The sequence below is a fragment of the Xenopus laevis genome, chromosome 7L (assembly GCF_017654675.1).
Source record: "Xenopus laevis strain J_2021 chromosome 7L, Xenopus_laevis_v10.1, whole genome shotgun sequence".
Lineage (NCBI taxonomy): Eukaryota > Metazoa > Chordata > Amphibia > Anura > Pipidae > Xenopus > Xenopus laevis.
In genome coordinates, this window is record NC_054383.1 from 132299844 (window position 1) to 132323549 (window position 23706).

General features: G+C 41.5%; 1 protein-coding gene across 1 annotated transcript; it reads right to left on the reverse strand.

Moving 5' to 3' along the window:
• Positions 1-11744: 11744 nt before the first annotated feature.
• On the reverse strand, positions 11745-20363 carry LOC108696917 (cell adhesion molecule 1). The gene is made up of 7 exons (XM_018226621.2): positions 20268-20363; positions 18099-18146; positions 16658-16804; positions 15494-15646; positions 14620-14766; positions 13374-13526; positions 11745-12818 (listed from the first exon to the last, which is right to left on the reverse strand). The coding sequence occupies exons 1-7, from the start codon at positions 20305-20307 to the stop codon at positions 12814-12816; spliced, it is 693 nt and encodes a 230-aa protein (XP_018082110.1). The 5' UTR covers positions 20308-20363; the 3' UTR covers positions 11745-12813.
• Positions 20364-23706: the final 3343 nt, after the last annotated feature.

Here is a 23706-nt window from a genome sequence, read left to right on the forward strand (position 1 = left end):
CCCTTTAGTATTTGGACGACTCAGGGTCCTTTAGTTAACTCAGGCAGCTATGTCCCTGGCTGGGTCCACATTAGTTCATGGAGTTTGTCCACTAGGTGGCACTATGTTATAATATAAAGGGGTTTAGCACCATGTGGTGGGGGTCTGTCCTGGGACTTTGCCTCACTGAGAGGTACTACAGGTCCAGGTCTGCCGATGAAGTTAGTTAAGTGTGAGTTAGTGATAGTGAATACAGTAATAGTCATTATAGGAGTGAGAGTCAGCACAGGGTAGCTAGTGAGCAGATGTGGCTCCAACGAGGAGAAATAGTGGGGTTAGGACCCCGTGGTATTTGAAACACTAGAGCAGGGACTACAGTGGGTGAGTTGAGGACCAGATAGGGTGCCAAGACCCAAGACCCCAGGCTGAATACAGTGGGTGAGGTGAGGACCAAGTCCGGTGCCAAGATACAAGACCCCAGGCTAAGAAACCCAAGCCTTAGTGTTCATCTGGAGGGATAGTGCCTAGTGAGAGTGGTAACTAGGGATGTAGCGAACGTCGGAAAAAAAGTTCGCGAACATATTCGCGAACTTGCGCAAAAACGCGAGCGGTTCGCGAACGGTTCGCGAACCCCATAGACTTCAATGGGAAGGCGAACTTTAACATCTAAAAAAAAAATTTCTGGCCAGAAAAATGATTTTAAAGTTGTTTAAAGGGTGCAACGACCTGGACAGTGGCATGCCAGAGGGGGATCAAGGGCAAAAATGTATCTGAAAAATCTGCCTGTGTGTGCTTGGAAGAGATAGTGTAGGGGGAGAGCTGTTAGTGATTTCAGGGACAGATGATAGTAAGTTTGCTGGCTAGTAATCTGCTTGATACTGCTCTGTATTGGAGGGACAGAAGTCTGCAGGGATTTGAGGGACATTTTAGCTTAGGTAGCTTTGCTGGCTAGTAATCTACTGTTCTCTTTAAACAACTGCCATACGTTGACCTTGTAGGCATTGTTTGCCCAGTTTTTTTGGACGCAGCCACTGAAGCACAGTTGCCAGAAAAAATATGCCATATAAATGCTGAAAATAGTCATTTTTCGCCATACGTTGACCTTGTAGACATTGTTTGCCCAGTTTTTTTGGTTGCAGCCACTGAAGCACAGTTGCCAGAAAAAATATGCCATATAAATGCTGAAAATAGTAATTTTTTGCCATACGTTGACCTTGTAGGCATTGTTTGCCCAGTTTTTTTGGTCGCAGCCACTGAAGCACAGTTGCCAGAAAAAATATGCCATATAAATGCTGAAAATAGTCATTTTTTGCCATATACGTTGAGTCAACGTATGGCAAAAAATGACTATTTTCAGCATTTATATGGCATATTTTTTCTGGCCTCTGTGCTTCAGTGGCTGCGGCCAAAAAAACTGGGCAAACAATGCCTACAAGGTCAACGTCGTTGACCTTGTAGGCATTGTTTGCCCAGTTTTTTTGGCCGCAGCCACTGAAGCACAGAGGCCAGAAAAAATATGCCATATAAATGCTGAAAATAGTCATTTTTTGCCATACGTTGACTCAACGTATATGGCAAAAAATGACTATTTTCAGCATTTATATGGCATATTTTTTCTGGCCTCTGTGCTTCAGTGGCTGCGGCCAAAAAAACTGGGCAAACAATGCCTACAAGGTCAACGTCGTTGACCTTGTAGGCATTGTTTGCCCAGTTTTTTTGGCCGCAGCCACTGAAGCACAGAGGCCAGAAAAAATATGCCATATAAATGCTGAAAATAGTCATTTTTTTGGTCGCAGCCACTGAAGCACAGTTGCCAGAAAAATTATGCCATATAAATGCTGAAAATATGCATTTTTTTGGTTGCAGCCACTGAAGCACAGAGGCCAGAAAAATTATGCCATATAAATGCTGAAAATATAAATTTTTTTGGTTGCAGCCACTGAAGCACAGAGGCCAGAAAAATTATGCCATATAAATGCTGAAAATATGCATTTTTTTGGTTGCAGCCACTGAAGCACAGAGGCCAGAAAAATTATGCCATATAAATGCAGAAAATATGCATTTTTTTGGACGCAGCCACTGAAGCACAGTTGCCAGAAAAAATATGCCATATAAATGCTGAAAATAGTCATTTTTTGCCATACGTTGACCTTGTAGACATTGTTTGCCCAGTTTTTTTGGTTGCAGCCACTGAAGCACAGAGGCCAGAAAAAATTAAACCAGTAGGGTTTGCACCCTAGTTTGTAACGGTGGCGGAGGGAGGAGGAGGACGCTAAAGGACAGCTGTGTGTGGAGTCATGAGGCTTGAAGAGAAGGACAGCTGCATAGAAGTCAGAACAAGTCTTCCGGCGTGCAGTAACCCTCCGAGATCCACCCCTCATTCATTTTAATAAAGGTCAGGTAATCGACACTTTTGTGACCTAGGCGAGTTCTCTTCTCAGTTACAATCCCTCCTGCTGCACTGAAGGTCCTTTCTGAGAGCACACTTGAGGCTGGGCAAGACAAGAGGTTCATGGCAAATTGTGACAGCTCTGGCCACAGATCAAGCCTGCGCACCCAGTAGTCCAGGGGTTCATCGCTCCTCAGAGTGTCGATATCTGCAGTTAATGCCAGGTAGTCCGCTACCTGCCGGTCGAGGCGTTCTTTGAGGGTGGATCCAGAAGGGTTGTGGCGCTGCCTTGGACAGAAAAACATTTGCATGTCTGACGTTACAGACTGGCCAAAGGGCTTTGTCCTTGCAGGTGTGCTCGTGGCAGGATTACTGGCACCTCTGCCCCTGGAATGTTGATGAGTTCCTGAAGTGACATCACCCTTAAAAGCATTGTACAACATGTTTTGCAGGCTGGTTTGTAAATGCCGCATCTTTTCGGACTTGTGGTATGTTGGTAACATTTCTGACACTTTATGCTTGTACCGAGGGTCTAGTAGCGTTGCGACCCAGTACAGGTCCTTCTCCTTAAGCCTCTTGATACGGGGGTCCTTCAACAGGCATGACAGCATGAAAGACCCCATTCTCACAAGGTTGGATGCAGAGCTATCCATCTCCGCTTCCTCATTATCAAGGACTGCATCATCCACGGTCTCCTCCCCCCAGCCACGTACAAGACCAGGGGTCCCCAAAAGGTCACCACTAGCCCCCTGGGAAGCCTGCTCCTGTTGGTCCTCCTCCTCCTCCTCCACAAAGCCACCTTCCTCCTCTGACTCCACTTCTGGCACCTCTCCCTGCGTTGCAGCAGGTGCCTGGGTTCGTTCTGGTGATTCCGACCAGAAATCGTGCGCTTCCAGCTCCTCGTCACGCTGGTCTACAGCCTCATCTGTCACTCGTCGCACGGCACGCTCCAGGAAGAAAGCGAAGGGTATTAGGTCGCTGATGGTGCCTTCGGTGCGACTGACCATATTTGTCACCTCTTCAAAAGGTCGCATGAGCCTGCAGGCATCGCGCATAAGCACCCAGTAACGGGGGAAAAAAATCCCCAGCTGTGCAGATCCAGTCCTACCACCCAGTTCAAAAAGGTACTCGTTGACGGCCCTTTGTTGTTGCAGCAGACGTTCCAACATAAGGAGCGTTGAATTCCAGCGAGTCTGGCTGTCAGAAATCAAACGCCTGACTGGCATGTTGTAGCGCTGCTGAATGTCAGCAAGGCGTGCCATGGCTGTGTAGGAACGTCTGAAATGGGCCGACACCTTTCTGGACTGGGTGAGAACGTCCTGGAATCCTGGGTACTTGGAGACAAAACGTTGGACTATTAAATTTAACACATGTGCCATGCAGGGCACATGTGTTAAATTGCCTAGTCTCAACGCTGCCAACAGATTGCTTCCATTGTCACACACCACTTTTCCGATCTGCAGTTGGTGTGGGGTCAGCCACCGATCGGCCTGTGACTGCAGAGATGACAGGAGTACAGATCCGGTATGGTTTTTGCTTTCCAGGCACGTCATCCCCAAGACAGCGTGACAACGGCGTACCTGGCACGTCGAATAGCCTAGGGGGAGCTGGGGGTGCACAGGTGTGGAGGAGGAGAAGGAGGACCCAGCAGCAGAGTAAGAAGAAGAAGAAGACGAGGTAGAGAGCGATGGAGGAGTAGAGGTGGTGGCAGAACCGCGTGCAATCCGTGGCGGTGACACCAACTCCACTGTTGTTGTTGAGCTACCCATTCCCTGCTTCCCAGCCATTACCAAGTTCACCCAGTGGGCAGTGTAGGTGACATACCTGCCCTGACCATGCTTGGAGGACCATGCGTCAGTAGTCATATGGACCTTTGGCCCAACACTAAGTGACAGAGATGCGGTAACTTGGCTCTGCACATGTTGGTACAGGTGTGGTATTCCCTTTTTAGAAAAAAAATTGCGGCTGGGTACCTTCCACTGCGGTGTCCCAATTGCTACAAATTTGCGGAAGGCCTCAGAGTCCACCAGCTGGTATGGTAAAAGCTGGCGGGCTAAGAGTGCAGACAAGCCAGCTGTCAGACGCCGGGCAAGGGGGTGACAGTCAGACATTGGCTTCTTACGCTCAAACATGGCCTTCACAGAAACTTGGCTGGTGGCAGATGACTGGGAATGGGAACAGGTGGTCAAGGTGGAAGGCGGAGTGGAGGGTGGTTCAGACGGGTCAAGGAGAGCAGAGGTAGAGCAGTAAGATGCTGGACCAGAAGGAGTGTGGCTTTTAGTTTGCCTGTTGCCTTTGAGGTGTTGCTCCCAAAGTGCTTTGTGCTTGCCGCTCATGTGCCTTCGCATAGAAGTTGTACCTATGTGGCTGTTGGGCTTACCAAGGCTCAGTTTCTGACTGCACTCATTGCAAATTACAATGCTTTTGTCAGAGGCACACACATTAAAAAAATCCCACACTGCTGACTTTTTGGAAGTGTGCGATCTGGCGGTAACAGTAGAAGTTGGCGGCATTGGCGGCAATGGCGGGTGCGTTGGCCGGCTGAACACAGGTGCCGATACATGTTGTTGCCCTACTGATCCCTGCGGGCTGTCCTCCCTGCTTCTTCTAAGTCTTATTCTCCTACTGCCTCTCTGACTCTCCGTCTCTCCATCTGAACTACCCTCCTCTTGCTCTCTTCTACTAGGCACCCACAAAACATCAATCTCCTCATCATCATTCTCCTCAGATGCATCAATTTCTTCTGACACATCACAGAAGGAAGCAGCAGCGGGGACCTCCTCCTCATCACTCATTATGTCCATCTCTGTCGTGTTCTCTGCCAGAATTAAATCTGGTGTAAGGTCCTCATCTCCTTCATCTTCTTCTGGCAATAATGGTTGCGCATTACTCAGTTCAAGAAACTCATGGGAAAATAACTCCTCTGACCCCAGTGAAGAAGGGGCACCGGTGGTGGAGGAAGTGTTACGTGGGGTGGCCATAGCAGTGGAGGATGAGGAGGATGTTGTGGTAAAGTTAGAAACGGTAGAGGATGGGGTGTGCTGTGTAAGCCAGTCAACTACCTCTTCAGCATTTTGGGAGTTCAGGGTCATTGGCTTTTTTAAAACTGGGCAATTTGCTAGGGCCACAGGATTGCATAGCAGCACGGCCCCTAGCACGGCCTCTGCGTGGCGGCCTGCCTTTGCCTGGCATTATTTTTTAAAAAACAACAACAACAACAAAAACTCAGTTGGTTTTTCTGGAAACGATAATACACACAGCTAGATGGCGGGTTGAAGAAAACAGTGTGCAAATAATGCCTACAAGGTCAACGTATACACTACTACAGCGGTGGATACGGATTACGTAAAATATATTATGGCTGCTTGAAAAAAGTCACTCCGGTGTTTTTTCTGGAGACGGTAATATTATGGATATTTAGACAGAATGTGAACAAGGTCACACAGCTAGATGGCAGGTTGAAGAAAACAGTGTGCAAATAATGCCTACAAGGTCAACGTATACACTACTACAGCGGTGGATACGGATTACGTAAAATATATTATGGCTGCTTGAAAAAAGTCACTCCGGTGTTTTTTCTGGAGACGGTAATATTATGGATATTTAGACAGAATGTGAACAAGGTCACACAGCTAGATGGCGGGTTGAAGAAAACAGTGTGCAAATAATGCCTACAAGGTCAACGTATACACTACTACAGCGGTGGATACGGATTACGTAAAATATATTATGGCTGCTTGAAAAAAGTCACTCCGGTGTTTTTTCTGGAGACGGTAATATTATGGATATTTAGACAGAATGTGAACAAGGTCACACAGCTAGATGGCAGGTTGAAGAAAACAGTGTGCAAATAATGCCTACAAGGTCAACGTATACACTACTACAGCGGTGGATACGGATTACGTAAAATATATTATGGCTGCTTGAAAAAAGTCACTCCGGTGTTTTTTCTGGAGACGGTAATATTATGGATATTTAGACAGAATGTGAACAAGGTCACACAGCTAGATGGCGGGTTGAAGAAAACAGTGTGCAAATAATGCCTACAAGGTCAACGTATACACTACTACAGCGGTGGATACGGATTACGTAAAATATATTATGGCTGCTTGAAAAAAGTCACTCCGGTGTTTTTTCTGGAGACGGTAATATTATGGATATTTAGACAGAATGTGAACAAGGTCACACAGCTAGATGGCGGGTTGAAGAAAACACTGTGCAAATAATGCCTACAGGGCAAATAATGCCTAAAAGGTCAATTTATACACTACTACAGCGGTAGTAAAATAAAAAAAAGTAAAATAAAAAAAAAATGAATATTAAAAAAAAAAAATTAAAGTTGGTGCTGCTGAACTACTAGGAGCAGCAGATTAGCACACCAGTCCCACTCCCCAACACTGCTAGACTAATAGCACTGGGCTCTTATAGTAGTAGTAGTAGTAAAACAACAAAAAAATAAATAAAAGCAGTCCTTACAAGGACTACTGTTATTGCAGCAGTCAGCAGATGAGATCAGAAGCAGGACAGCTGCCCACTGCAGCTACATACAGAGCACTGCAGTAGAAGGTAGATTACTAGCCAGCAAAGCTACCTAAGCTAAAATGTCCCTCAAACCCCTGCAGACTTCTGTCCCTCCAATAACAGAGCAGTATCAAAACGATTACTAGCCAGCAAACTTTCAACTGTCCCTGAAATCACTAACAGGCAGCAGCTCTCTCCCTACACTATCTCTTCAGCACACACAGGCAGAGTGAAAAAACGCTGCAGGGCTTCGGTTTTTATAGGGAAGGGGAGTGGTCCAGGGGAGAGCTTCCTGATTGGCTGCCATGTACCTGCTGGTCTGGGGTGAGAGGGCAAAAAAAAAGCGCCAACAATGGCGAACCCAAAATGGCGAACGTCGCGCGACGTTCGCGAACTTCCGGCGAGCGCGAACACCCGATGTTCGCGCGAACAAGTTCGCCGGCGAACAGTTCGCGACATCTCTAGTGGTAACTATCTCCCAAGTCTATTGTTGCTGTAACTTTGATATATATTGAATAGTAGCCTGTCTGCTGTACCATGTACTCCCTGGAGGGAATATTGCTGTTTGAAGCTATCCTATTATTTCTATGAACATCTAAGTACCTGTGAACTACACCTTTGCAACATTTCTCTGCTAATAAACAAGTTTATGTTACTGCAAAGAAATTTGTCTGGCTGATTATCCTGCTGCATTGATCTATACCAGGAATTGCACGGGTACACTGGGGGTCCGGGGCACACTACAAGCAGTTTTAGCCTGGTCACACACTGCCTCAATACACAGCAAAAGTACACTCAAGGGTGTGCAACCTATAATATTGGTGTGTAGGTGCATCTCAGGTCATTTTGCCTGGTCATGTGCTTTCAGAAAGAGCCAGCACTTTAGGATGGAACTGCTTTCTGGCAGGCTGTTGTTTCTCCTACTCAATGTAACTGAATGTGTCTCAGTGGGACCTGGATTTTACTATTGAGTGTTGTTCTTAGATCTAACAGGCAGCTATTATCCTATGTTACGGAGCTGCTATCTGGTTACCTTCCCTTTGTTCTGTTGTTAGGCTGCTGGGGGGGAGGGGTGATATCACTCCAACTAGCAGTAAAGAGTGACTGAAGTTTATCAGAGCACAAGTCACATGACTGGGGGCATCTGATTCATTTTGTATGGCATGTGAACAGCCATTACCTGATGGCCATGCTCAGGAAATGTATATGACATGCATGAGATCTGTTGTGGGAGAAGACCAAGCTTGGCAATCAGAATGCTTTGTTGCTTTGTTCAAAAACATGATGTTGCAGACGTTTGAAGAAATGAGACAGGCTACAATGTCAGCAGAAGAAATAAGTTAGGATGACCTGATTGTAATTGACCCAGTGTCAGGGGAATCGGAGTCAGGAGAAGTATCATCTTCACCATCAACTTCTAAAGAGACTAGAGAAAGTATACTTTTATTTTCGTCAGACAATAAACAAAAGCTTATAAAAGCAGTTAACAAGGTCATGGAGGACCAGAAAAAGAAAAAGAAGCAAGAAACAACTAAGGATACTCTTTTGTTTTTTTCTCAGCAGAGTAAGGATACTTTTCTGGGTTAATCCTATTATTAAGGGTTTAATGCAGGCTGAATGGAAGGATTCATCAAAAAGAGCTGACATATCTAAAAGGTTCAAGCAGATGTTCGCTCTTCATAAACAGGAAATATCAACCAGGGAAAATCCAACAACAGTGGATATTCCTATAGCAAGAATGGACGACAATACTGGTGGAGGAAACATCAGAATTGAAAGAACCACTGGATAGAAGAGCTGATACAGCACTAAGAAGATCTTATGTGGCAGCGGCGGAACTGTCAAAACCTTCTATAGCAGCAGGATCAGTATCCAGAACATTAAAATACTGGCTGAACAATCTGGCTGAGGATATTGACTCGGGAGGGTCAAGGGATGATTTATTGGATGCCTTTAAGTATATCACATTAGCGGCTGATTTTTTGTGCGATACATCGGTGGAATCAGTGAAGCTGAAAGCAGTATGGAAGGCGTTGAAAGTCTTCAAGCACAAGATATGTTCCAAAAATGTCCTGTGGTGGCGTATATCAATCACCAAGGTGGAACAGGATCAAAGAAACTAGCTAGATTATGTGCCAAGATCATGACTTGGGCTCAGAACAAATTATCACGAATCACATAAGAGGAGTGGACAATCAGTGGGCGCATCAACTCAGCAGGCAGAAGATAGTGCCAGGAGAATGATCTTTGAATCAGAAGATTTTCCAAGAGCTAGTCAGACTATGGGGACAGCCTCAGATCGATTTAATGGCTACCAGAATGAATCGCAAGTGCAGGAAATTCTGTTCTATTTACCGCAAGGACAGACCAACATTTCTGGATGCTTTCTCAATGACTTGGGAATTTCATCTAGCATATGTATTACCTCCAGTGCCCATGATCCAGAAAGTAATCAAGAAGGTGAAGCAGGATCAAGCAAGGGTGATAGCCATCATACCGAGTTGGCCCAGGAGATCATGGTACCCGTAACTATTATATCTTTTCAATGGGCAAGTACTGGAGACTGCCACTGAGGAAAGATTTGATAACTCAGAAGGGGATGGAATTCCCGGACTTGAAGAGGCTCAAGTTGACATTGTGGATGTTGTTGGTAGAACAAGGGCTGTCTAAAGAAGGAATTGAAACTCTACTTCAGTCTAGGAAGAAATCAACATCTTCTACATATGGAAGAATCTGGAAGATATATAATAAGGGGTGTTCCCAGAAAGATGGATTTGATAAAGGATTGCAGACTAACACTTTGAGATTGCAGGTGTCAGCTTAATCTGCTCATTTAAACACAAGGTTATCCTTAAAGCCGATGGTAAGAATATATTTAATAGCCACTAGACGGTTGAGACCAAGTGATAAATCATTGGTTTCCCTGTGGAATCTTGATTTTGTCCTTCATAGATTATGTACATCCCCATTTTAACCACTACAAGAAATTCCATCAAAGATGCTGACTCTTAAAGCAGTTTTTCGCACAGCAATAACATCAGCAAGGAGAATAGGAGAAATACAGGCCTCGGAACCATAAATAGTTTCTTTCTCAGACAAAGTATGTTTAAGGACTTTACCATTTTTCATACCAAAGGTAATAAGTCTACCAATACTTTTTCCAGATCCAAAAGATGATGATGATAGGTTACTTCACAGTCTTGATCTAAAGAGATGTTTGACAGTGTATCTGGAAAGAACAAAACAACTGAGAAGATCATCTCTTTATTCCATTTAATGGGAAGAACAAAGGAAATAAAGCTTCAAGGGCATCGATTGCGAGATGGCTTAAATAAACTATTACAACAATTTATGAGTTGGAAAATAGAGAACCTCCAGAAATTACAAATACACATTCAATGAGAAGTGTGGAAACATCTTGGGCTGAAAGAGCTTGTGCATCACCTCAGGATATTTGCAAAGCAGCGACTTGGAGCATTTTGTTGGCACGTGATACAACCTTTGGCAGCAAGGTACTGCAAGCGGCTCTTCCAAAGAAGACTTAACCCACCCAGTTAGGGGAGCTCGCAATTGGAGATTTGTAGTAAACAAAAATGCAATTTCAATGTCAGTAGATTTGCCTTTATGCCTTAATATATGCCAGGTAGCTCACATACTAGTTATTTTAATAAAGCGATTTTGTCATGTAGTCATATAGGTCAATTTTCTTTTCTGCTGTTGTTCAGGCTAAGGCTCAGCTGAGATCAATAAAATAGGCACGGGAGGTTGGAGTCCGCGCTAGCTGGAAAGGGGGGGGGGGAGGTAACAGCTGCACCGAGAATATGGATCCACTTGTCCACTTTTGAGTAAAATTAAAACCATTAACCAAAAAAAATTACCTGAAAATAAAGAAAACCTCGATAGTGTATTAACCTTTAAGCACTAAAGGTAATATGTGCTGAGAACTACTCACATGGAGTTCGTGAAGTGTCAAGCAATTAGAAACCAGTGATCGCTTCAGGATCCTGTTGGAGTCGGTCTCATCTGTTGTGAGCCTTGCGGAGAAATCTTACAATAGTGCAGAACAGTCGGCTAGCGTACGAGGGAGGGCAAGAAGTTTTAGGCTTACCGGACGTAGGTATTCAAACGCGGTTTGTCCTCTGTTGGTAGCGGTCAGATGGTGCAATCCTCGTGGGTGGATTAGCCGGTCGGGATCCGCCGTTCTTGACGAGTGTGGCTGGAAGGTGCACTGCACTGCACCTTCCAGCCACACTCGTCAAGAACGTCCGGTAAGCCTAAAACTTCTTGCCCTCCCTCGTACGCTAGCCGACTGTTCTGCACTATTGTAAGATTTCTCCGCTAGGCTCACAACAGATGAGACCGACTCTGACAGGATCCTGAAGCGATCACTGGTTTCTAATTGCTTGACACTTCACGAACTCCATGTGAGTAGTTCTCAGCACATATTACCTTTAGTGCTTATCGAGGTTTTCTTTATTTTCAGGTAATTGCCATTCTACAATAAAGCGCACCTATATTCGTTTTAATTTTACAATAAAATAGGCAGCTTCTACTGATATGTAGTAATGTGAATGAGTAAAGAAGCAAATGCTCAATACAGACAGCAAGATATTACCTTATTACAGGTATGGGATCTGTTATCCAGAATGCTCACAAACTGGGATTTTTTGGATAATGGATTTTTCTGTAATTCATACCTTAAGTCTACTAGAAAATCATATAAACATTAAATAAACTCAATAACTGGTTTTGCTTCCAATGCGGATTCATTATATCTTAGTTGGGATCAAGTACAAGCGACTGTTTTATTATTACACAGAAAAAGGAAATCATTTTTAAAGATTTGGATAAAATGGAGACAACTTTCCCGTAATCCGGAGCTTTCTGGATAAATGGTTTTGTAAAGAACAGATCCCACACCTGTACTTACTCTCCATTTAAAGGGAAGAAACTTATCCTAGAATTTACTCAAAACTCTTATGACTGCCTGTAGGAGCTTTTAATTAAGTGCAACATGCACAAAATGTGTCATGCTTTGTTAATGATGTTTGTTAATAATTACATTTTTTTACTGGCCTGTGTGGCTATTGTTAGTCCCATTCCCTAATTGTATATGATTATAACTTTCATCATGCTGAAGATGTGAAGGAGGGTTAGCAGGACTACACAGATTATGTTGTTTTACTTATTTTATTCTTGTGCTTTTTGACTTTTTGCTATTCAGGATTTAGTGGGCTGTTCCTGCTGAATTGTGCCTAGTACAGATGAATAACTGTGAGGAAATAATGTTATAGTGTTGCTCTTTGTACAGGTTATTCCGTTTGCAAACCTAGGGAGCTAAATTGTGCTTAGTATAGGGGGAGTACTCTTACTAGAATTATTTTATAACTTTTCCTGCTGAATTGTGTTTAATAAAAGATAATTGGAGTCAAGTGGAAGGTAGGGTTCAAATTCATCATTGGCCAATCCACCATTTTTTCACTTTGCATCCTGCCTTCCACTCTAGTTGCATTGCTGCAGTCTGTGGGGGCCCTCGTGAATACAGTGCTGTCTGTAGTCGCAACTTTCAACTTCTTCAATTGCTACGAATCTGCATTCCATAGTTACTGTTGTATGTGTCAAATGGCACACATTTTATATAAAGAGAAAAACATATCAAAGTGCATGTTATTCTGAGCGTTACTCCTGGATGGAACATTATTACTATTTCTGGACACAAAAAATAAGATATCATGTGATTGTCTTCTACACACTTTGTATTGGCAAAGGCTGAGGGTTTCACATTCCAGGTGTGATGACAAGGCAGAATGTGACCTGTCTGGCCAAGGGACATCGGGACACACAGTCCAACTTTTATAAAATATATATTTTTCCAGTAGATGAGTCAGGCCGTCTCAGAAGAATCAATGTGGATAAAAATGATTTCATGCTGTAAATGAAAAATATATATATATATTTTATAAAAAATATTATGGATTAGCAGATAACATAAAGCACTACAGGGACATTGCAGGGAAAAATGTTGTTTCATATCTTCTACCTTGTGTTTAGAGTTGTTTATATCTGGTTGCCCTTCCCATAATTTGGGTGTATAAGTTTTGTATTTGACAAAGGCCCCATAAGGAGGTTGGCATGGGAACACTGGGAGACTGAGGCTGAGATGGAAGTAATGGAGACTAAAGATATGTGTTCATTGACCTATACAGTAATGAAGAAACATCTACCAAGTGACTAGTTAAAGATCATTTATCTGTACATTGTTACACAGTAGTTTTCTCATATATTGCCATCCATTTTACCGAGTGAAAGGATAAACCCAACCCCAGGCCCTCAACTCTTTAACCTTTATATTCCATATTCCATCTGCATTGTCTGGTTTGATATAACTGGGGTCCAAGTGAGGGTCTGGCATCAACCCTGGTAAAAATCACAATTTATCTACAACAAATTCAGAAAGAAGAGGGATAAACAGGACAAACCTTACCCTTAACTTTAACATTTGCAAATGCCTCCTGAGGAGGGTCACTGTAGAGTTGGCAGATATATTGTCCGCCATCTTTGACAGAAACATTTGAGAGGGAGACTTTCAGTTGGTTTCCGGAGAAATATACCAACTGGTATCGGCTGTCCTTCAGGGCTGGAAAAGAGCAGCAGCAATGAGAATCCCCAAAATGGCATATAGACTGTTCTATGGTATTGAAAATAGAATAACCATTACAAGGAATGACCCTACTCCTGTGCATGAAAATAAGACATTTTAATTATATTAATTATATTCTAAGGAGAGAACATGTAAAGAGGTAAGATTTGGGATCAGTGCTTATTTGACACCCTGGCTACCCCTGGAACTATAGAGTTAGCTAGACTGTTGCATTAATCTTTCACTAATCTGTCTTGATAACCTTGTTATTAGCTAACTAGACAGCAAGGGGAAGGCCTTGAACCCAAGATATCTGAGAGTTACCAGTTTAATATATTCACCTATTATAGATATAAAAAAATATTCTTCGTATGGATTTTCTTCTTGAGAACAATACATTTAACTACAAGCATGTATCACATTAACATTTACAGATACACAGATAAAATAATGTACTGTTGTTTCCATGAATATATTTAGGGGGTTATTTACTAAACTCCAGTCTGGCTTTTTGAGTCAAAATCTAGATTTATTAAAATCCAATGCAGCAAAAAGCCCGGATCTGAAAATCCACCATCTCAGACCTGCCAAGGTTGTGTAGAAGTCAATGGCAGAGGTCCCTATCCTATTTTAAAGTTTCTGGGGTTTGTTGTCCAACTTTTTTTGGGCTTTTAGGGCAAAAATAGAGTGATTCGGGGAAAAAACTCATCAAAAACTCATGATTCGGGTTTTTGCTTGATTTTATCGAGTTTTTACCAGAACCGAATAAATTGAGCATTTTTAATAATAAATAAGGTCAAATCATGGATTCGGGTTTTCTCACAATTTTATTGAGTTTTTACCCAAACTAATTAAATCAAGGATTTTTAATAATACTGTAAATAAGGGCAAATCGTGGATTCTGGTTTGGTCAAACTTTTCTTATTTAAAAAAAATCAGGAAAATTTGGATTTTGATAAATAACCCCCTTGATGTAACATAGTAAGTAAGGTTGAAAAAAGACACACGTCCATCAAGTTCAACTTTTTTTTTTTTTGCTGTATTGCAGTGTAGACAGAAATTGTTTCCTATCTATAATACTTCCTGTTACCTTTCATATTTTGGAAGAAGATGGTTTGCCTGTTGGGATTGAGCAGTTGGATAACAGAGTCATCATTATCGGTTACTCGGCAGCTGATAATGGCAACTCCTCCTTCCATCACTGCAACATCTTCGGTTTCAAGGGTCGGATGTTTTCCTTGGATGAGAAAGAGATGGAAGAGAAATGAAAGAATAACAGGAAGGTATTACAGAATAGAAATTAAATAGAACAACGTGTGAGCCAATAAAAAGAGAATGAAGGAAAGCAGTTGGAGGAGAATAGAAAGAAGAGTAACCCATTTTACAAAGACCATATTATGGCCAAGGAGGCCCTGCTAGGACTGGGGTGGGCCTGGGAAAATGTCCACTGTTAACTACTCTAATACAAGCTTGCCAAAATTCCCTGAATAAATTAGGGCATCCACCAATTTACATCAATCACACCCACTGTAGTCTACACCCAGCCATGCCCCATTCCACACTGGCAACGCCAAGCTATAAGGGCAATTTTAATAATTAATGTATGAAATCAGCAGTGTATTGCTCATTTACAACAATTGCCACCTTAGGGTTTTTTTTGTTATAAATACTCAAAAACATGGGATGCTCCTTCAGTTTAGAGAAGCAAGTCACCATTTAGGAGAAGTCATTGATATCAGTGAGAAATGGCCTAAAGTCAATACTAGGCATTTTGACAATAAGCAATGATCAAAACACCCTGTGCAACATTGCCCAAACTGGTAAATCATTCCACTTGCATCACCTTCCTTCTGCTCCACCACCTCGGAGGAGCTCCAGTCTGTTCTTTGTCTAAGTTCTAGTCTACACAGCTTTTATGTTCTAGAAATACAGAGAAAATGACTGATGAAGGGACTAAACCTTACCAATTACTGTAAGAGTTGCAAAGGCCTCTTGAGGAGGGTCACTGTAGAGCTGGCAGACATATCGGCCTCCATCGTCCACAGAAACATTAGAAAGGGAGATTCTTAGTTCATTACCGGCAAAATACACCAGGCTATATCGGCTGTCCTTCAGAGCTGAAAAAGTACAGTAATATGAATCAATAAATAATATAACATGTAGCTTAGAACTTTTTATTGGTTACGAGATCCATTGCAATGTGTTTCCCCTTAAATATGTACTGGGACTCATTTACTAACCCAACCACTATCTGTCAAATAAGCTTTATGGTTTTACCACCACTACAGAGCACTATGGGAGAAGAGGAGGACCTAATGATGGCACAGGGGACAGCTTAGGGGTTGAAGCCCTTGTCACTAATGTAGTGACAATTATGCTTAACCCCATACCCCCTCTACCAACCTTGAACATGGATCATCATGTTGATCCCTTCACATGTTTCTTTTTTGTGAAATCAGCTGATAAGTTTCAACATTCATCTACTCATTGGCTGATGGTCCATATGTTGGGATCTACCTATGATTTGTATCCTTGTCAGCAAGAGCAACATCATCAGATCAGCTGTAATCCAAAGGGATGGTCTGCTCAAACTGTTAAATAGCTGTCTTAAAATGTCCCAAACCACCCCGTCATACTCGAGTATGTTTGACCAGCATTAGTGACAGATAGGTACAGATGATATTATTAGAATACTACAAGGACCTCTCAACGCAATAATGTTTTAGCAACAGAACATCAAAATATGTAAAGATGTCTAGCCATCAATGTTAGTTCTGTTGGTATCCCTATGTAGAATGACAAGCACTCCCAAAATAAGGTGTTATTGGTCAACTCCCTTTTGTTTTTCAGCACATTTTGTACATTCAGCATCAATCTAGAACCTATGTTTTCACTGCATCACTATCATGATGGAATGCAATGAGCGTATGACTCAACACAACCAGATCTCCCTTTAGAAAGAGGTGTTTACAAAGTTAGTGACCACCAATAACAGTCTTATAGTCAGTGTACATGGATTTGTATCAGAGAGAAAGATATCAGCAGACTAGATAAGCTAATTGGTTCTAATCTGCAATAAGTTTTAGGATCCTGTGTTGGACACAAACACATGGACTGATTTAACTTACTCCTAAAATCCCGGAAGTAGATGGTTTGCCTGTTGGGATTGAGCAGTTGGATAACATAGTTGTTGTTATTCTTTACTCGGCAGCTGATAATTGCAGCTTCTCCTTCCACCACCGTCACATCTACAGTCTCAAGGATGGAATGCTGCTCTGGAGGTGAAAATCAGGGGACAGATTTCAATAGAAGGGACAAAAACAAAGGAGGTTCCACAGGATTGGGAGCAGAAGTAAAGATAACCGAGAAATCCTTAAAGAGTAAGAATACATGGAGATGGACAAAAACTAAAAAAAATATGATGTTTATTAATAAAATCTAAATTATAAACCCATGTATTATAATATCACTATTGTATATTAAAGGAGAAGTCAACAATTTACAGTATTTCATGGAGGATATTGCTCATTAGTAAAATTCTATTAAAAAGTGTCTGTGCCTCCTAAATGTACTTTCTGTTGGACACTCCATGGTCTAGAACCACTGGCATTATGGTTGGTGCCTGGTGGATATTATCAACGATTTCTACACCTCAGTGTTCCCTGGTAACCGATTCAGTAACCGTCTACAATCTAGTTACAGGCAATAACCAAATTAAGGGGCTATTTAAGTCTGTTTTCTCCAGCAACCTGTGTTGGATCAGCCCCTACAACTTTGTCCAAGCCATCCAAGTTCCAGTCCTGTAAGCTGGTTCCTGTCCTGCCCTTGTTCTCCTCTATTTTTGACTCCCTGGTCCAACCCATGACCTAATATTGAATTTCTGCTTGTTTGCTTGACCAAGTGACTGTTTCACATACTCTGTCTACTTGCTGACTGTCCTGACCCTGTGCCTGAACCTGGACTTGCTTTCTGCATATTTCTTGTATATATTTTCTGCTAACTGCTAAGGTCCTTGTGGTTCAGTTTTGCATTATTAAGACTTTTGCTCAATTCCATTCATGTCAAGCCTCAGAATGTTTGGTAGTTACACAGCATTACAGCTGCTCACAACCAGTTTAACAAACCATTCTGACACATGCTCATTTATTTTCCCATACTTTGCATGTAAAGGTTTTTTATCCAAATTATCTACACACTCTTCCTTTACCATTTACAGTTCCACGAGTCTTTCCTTCCATTAGCTCTCATCCCTCCTCTTCCTTTCACTAGGTTTTCATTGAAAATCTTCCAGTTGAGTCTGGACTGACAGTTTGATCAGAACATTTCAAAAAGTTCAGCATCCCTAGCTTGGGCAGATGTATGGCTCCACCACTTATAGCCAACCAACCTTTAAGATATCCCCAGCAGTAACACAAATTAGTAAAACAAATTGAGGACCCACACCTTAAATGTAACAGTTACCGCACAACCTAAAGCCTGGCAGAGGGAGGGGTGCTGGTCAAACCCTTAAACACACAAAGTCTTATTGTGGTAGAATCATTGATCTCTGCTATATGTTACTGTACTTACCTTGTAGATTGGGATGTTTTTTGCCACAGACATGAAAAGGAAATAGGACTGTAGAGAAAATAAAATATTTGCAGAAAGAATAAATGGGGAGACATATCAATGTCATATCATATGTCATCCTGTATCATATGTGTTTAATATCAACTATATTCACATTACCAGCTTTCCATCATGGAGCTTATCTGCCCTTTTCTACAAAAGTTCATTAACTGTAACACATCTTCTACCAACTTCCTTCTATTTCTTAGACCTTATTTCTTGCTTTTGAAAAATATATGGTTTCTAAAAATATATTGTAGGCTCAGGATGGTTCTTGCTTGCAGCCAATCAGCTGTTAGCATAGATCTATCTCATGTTGTTAGCATGATGAAAGCAGTTTTGCTTAGTTCCTATGAGTTACTTGACTACTTTAAATTAATTTATTAATTCAAGCAGAAATAGGTGTTTTCACCCAAATGGCCTAAATTTTTTAGGGGCTGAGTGAAGCTCATGTTTACAGAACACTATGGAACCTGTTATCCAAAATGCTTGAGGCCTGTGGATCTTTAATTTAGATCTCCATATCTTAAGTCTACTAAAAAGTAATTAAAACATTATCAAAACCCAGTAGGATTGTTTTGCCTGCAATAAGGAATAAATATATCTCGGTTGGGATTAAGCACAAAGTACTGTTTTATTGTTAAAGAGAAAAAGGAAATAATTTTTTAAAAAATAATTTTTTAATTAAAATTGAGTCTATGGATAACAGCCCATACCTATAATAACTCTCCATTTAAGGGGAAGAAAATTATGAAACTTGTCTTAGATGTAGTGTACTTAAAGTGTAAGGTAACGTGGGGCAGAGTTTGGGGAGGGAATAAATTGTGATAACTCTACCCCAAAGAACATCTTCCTAATGAAGTGTCCAATGCACAAGCCTTGAAACACCGAAATACTGAGGGAATGGTTGTAGGGGGCCTAGTCATTGCTGAGGCTCTGAAAACTAATGTTTATTTCTGTTAAACATAAGGGCCCAAATATTACTCATGTCGGGGGCTCAATTATGAAAATTGGGGTTTAAATGGAGGTCCTGCTTGGCAGAAAAACATTATAATACAAGAATTCCATTGGCTTTTAAAACCTTTAAGCAGTGGCAAACAGAAGGATCAACCCCTAACTGCCTTGGATTATTGGTATGGTTTCCCTTATCTGGAAACCCGTTATCCAGAAAGCTCTGAATTGCAGGAGGTCACTTTAAATAACTAATTTAATTTTTTCAAAATTCCTTTTGCTTTCTCCATAGTAATAAAACAGTACTTGATGTCTATGAAGATTCTCATTTATCAAGGTCATAATATACAGTATCTAGTAGAATTAAGTCAAAGGCAACTGGACACTAGCCGATTCACTAACTTCGAGTGAAGGATTCGAAGTAAAAAAACTTCGAATTTTGAAGTTTTTTTGGGCTACTTCGACCATCGAATGGGCTACCTAGACCTTCGACTACAACTATTGAAGGATTCGAAGTAAAAATCGTTCGACTATTCGACCATTCGATAGTCGAAGTACTGTCTCTTTAAAAAAAACTTCGACCCCCTAGTTCGGCATCTAAAAGCTACCAAAGTCAATGTTAGCCTATGGGGAAGGTCCCCATAGGCTTGGCTAACTTTTTTTGATCGAAGGATATTCCTTCGATCGTTGGATTTAAATCCTTAGAATCGTTCGATTCGAAGGATTTAATCGTTCGATGGAAGGAATAATCCTTCGATCGTTCGATCGTACTATCTGCGCTAAATCCTTCGACTTCGATATTCGAAGTCGAAGGATTTAAATTCCCAGTCGAATATCGAGGGTTAATTAACCCTCGATATTCAACTCTTAGTGAATCAGCCCCTTAATGTCCAAGTGCCTTTCACTTAATTCTACTAGATACTTGTACTTGATCCCAGCTAAGATATAATTAATTCTTATTGTAAGCAAACCCATCTTATTGGGTTTAATTACGTTTAAATGATTTTTCAGCAGACCTAAGGTAAGAAGATCCAAATAATGGAAAACCCCAGGTCCCAAGCATTCTGGATAACAGGTCCCATACCTGTATAATCAGCAATCATAGAGTCTGTAATAATTACAATGGAGGCTGGAAGAACTGGTCTGTGATAACCAATAGGCACAGTGTTTTTTACTTACCAAAGGCAAATATAATAGCCACGATGTTCACTCTAAACATGGTGCAGCCTTGTGGTTATCTAAACATAGAATATATTGATATAAAGCTGTAATATCATTCATTCAGGGACTATTCACCTACTATTTACACCCCATAGCTACTACTGTCACTTACCCATAGCATATGAGATTATATTGATGTGAAGGGTTATTAAAGGATAAGGTACTGGACTTTATAGCAAATCATAATACTATGAGTGTATGCCAGCATGGTTTTATGCGTAATAGATCTTGCCAGACTAACTTAATTTCTTTTTATGAGCAGGGACCTTGATTCTGGGATGGCAGTGGATGTGATTTACTTTGACTTTGCTAAAGCATTTGATACAGTGTCACACAGAAGGTTACTGGTTAAATTAAGGAATGTTGGCCTGGAACATGGTATTTGTACCTGGATAGAGAACTGGCTAAAAGATAGACTACAAAGAGTGGTGGTAAATGGAACATTTTCTAATTGGACCAGTGTTGTTAGTGGAGTACCACAGGGCTCTGTACTAGGTCCCTTGCTTTTCAACTTGTTTATTAATGACCTGGAGGTGGCCATTGAATGTTCTGTTTCTATTTTTGCAGATTATACTAAATTGTGCAGAACTATAGGTTCCATGCAGGATGCTGCCACTTTGCAGACTGATTTGTCTAAATTGGGAAACTGGGCAGCAAACTGGAAAATGAGGTTCAATGTTGATAAATGCAGGTTATGCACTTTGGCAAAAATAATATAAATGCAAGTTATACACTAAATGGCAATGTGTTGGGAGTTTCCTTAAATGAGAAGGATCTAGGGGTCTTTGTAGATAACACGTTGTCTAATTCTGGGCAGTGTCATTCTGTGGCTACTAAAGCAAATAAAGTTCTGTCTTGTATAAAAAAAAGAGCATTAACTCAAAACATAATTCTGCCTCTTTATAGGTCCCTGGTGAGGCCTCATCTGGAGTATGGGGGCAGTTTTGGACTCCAGTCCTTAAGAGGGATAGAAATGAGCTGGAGAGAGTGCAGAGACTAAGTGCAACTAAACTGGTTAGAGGGAGGGAAGACTTAAATTATGAGGGTAGACTGTCAAGGTTGGGGTTATTTTCTCTGGAAAAAAGGAGCTTGTGAGGGGACATGATTCGACTTTACAAGTACATTAGAGGACATTATAGACAAATAGCAGGGGACCTTTTTACCCATAAAGAGAATCACCGTACCAGAGGCCTCCCCTTCAGACTAGAAGAAAAGAACTTTCATTTGAAGCAACGTAGGGGGTTCATCACAGTGAGGACAGTGAGGTTGGGGAATGCACTGCCGGGTGATGTTGTGATGCTGAATCAGTTAATGACTATAAGAGGGACTTGGATGATTTCTTGGACAGACATAATATCAAAGGCTATTGTGATACTAAACTCTATAGTTAGTATAGATATGGGTATATATAAATTATGTGACAGTAGGGAGGGGTGTGTGTATGGGGCTGGGTTTTCATTTGGAGGGGTTGGAATTGATGGACTTTGTCTTTTTTCAACCCGATTTAACTATGTAACTATGTAACTATGTAACTATGTAACTATGTGATTGTGGAGACTAATTCTTTTACACAACAAGAAATAATCAGAAGTTAGACCACCTATTTACTATCATATAAAATCTATGAAGCACAGACACATTTATGGCATTTCTCTTTTGTAAGTTATCACCTATTACATATCTGTCAAGTATACATAAACCAATTGTGTAAAACAGCATTATATAAAAAATATAATTGTTCTATTTGAAATACCAAGATCGGCTCTCAATACGAAGTAGAGCCCCACTCACTCCAAGTATAGGAAATACGAAATACATTATTTGCACAATATGTGAATCCAGGGCACTGGAACACTTTATCCATAGAGTGATGGTACAACATACTGTACACTCACATTTTAAGTTTATGTTATGGAAGCAAATAGTTTTAGTTTCTTACTTACATTAGTAATATTCTTCCAGTAAGAAATTTCTCTTTAATGAAAAGGATGGGAGACCCCCAGTATTTATACATACAGGACATTCACACCCACTTATGCAGTTATGCCAGAGAACAGAGAGCCATTGAGCACTGAGACTTTTCATACAGAAATGTGAAATTCCAAAGCTGATCCTTCTAACAACACAATAGTGCAGTGAGGGAGAGCCAAGAGGGGAAAGAGGAGGAAAAGAGAAGGACGAGTGGTGGAGATGTAACTTAAAAAGCAGTGCAGGTCTCTTATACAGAAGCATAATGACCACACTGTATCCCAAATCAGCATTTCCATTCCCAAGTGCATTGTGTAATTAATCTATTTCCATCATTCTTAAAAAAAAAGATGGCTTATAATGCATGTTAGTAAATAATTATTAATATATCTGTAATCTTGTTATGAGAGTGTTTATTTGTGCCCTGGGTACCTCTGAAACACAGGGTGACTGTTACCCCAATGTTTCTATATATCTGTAACCTTGTTATGAGCTAAGGGGGCCCAGTCTGAAGGTCAGTTAGGGGGAGATTTGGGGTGAGTGTTTATTTGTTCCCTGGGTACCCCTTTAACTATAGCAGGGTGACTGTTACCCCAATGTTTCTATATATCTGTAACCTTGTTATGAGCTAAGGGGGCCCAGTCTGAAGGTCAGTTAGGGAGAGATATGGGGTGAGTGTTTATTTGTGCCCTGGTACCCCAGGAACTATAGCAGGGTGACACCCCAATGTTTCTATATATCTGTAACCTTGTTATGAGCTAAGGGGGCCCAGTCTGAAGGCCAGTTAGGGGGAGATTTGGGGTGAGTGCTTATTTGTACCCTGGGTATCCCTGGAACTATAGCAGGGTGACTGTTACCCCAATGTTTCTATATATCTGTAACCTTGTTATGAGTTAAGGGGGCCCAGCCTGAAGGTCAGTTAGGGGGAGATTTGGGGTGAGTGATTATTTGTACCCTGGATAACCCTGGAACTATAGCAGGGTGACTGTTACCCCAATGTTCCTATATATCTGTAACATTGTTATGAGCTAAGGGGGCCCAGCCTCAAGGTCAGTTAAGGGGAGATTTGGGGTGAGTGCTTATTTGTGCCCTGGATACCCCTGGAACTATACCAGGGTGCAGTGGAGTAACTAGAGTGCACCTGGCCCCCCTGCAAATGCAGGTAAGAGAGCTGCTGGGGAGCAGACCCCACAGTCTGCCCCCCCCAGTTCCCTGCCCCCCCTGCAACTATGGGATCTCCTTCCTCTATAGTTATGCCACTGGCATAGTGATTATCACCCCAATGTTTCTGAAATGCACAGGGGGATTTTGAATACCTCACAGCTCACAGCCCACAATCCAGGATCGCTTTTTTAATGTCCCACTTTGCCCTGCTTGTCCTTTTTTCTTCTTAGCTCCCCGCTTCTTTAGAAAAAAAAATCCAAGATGG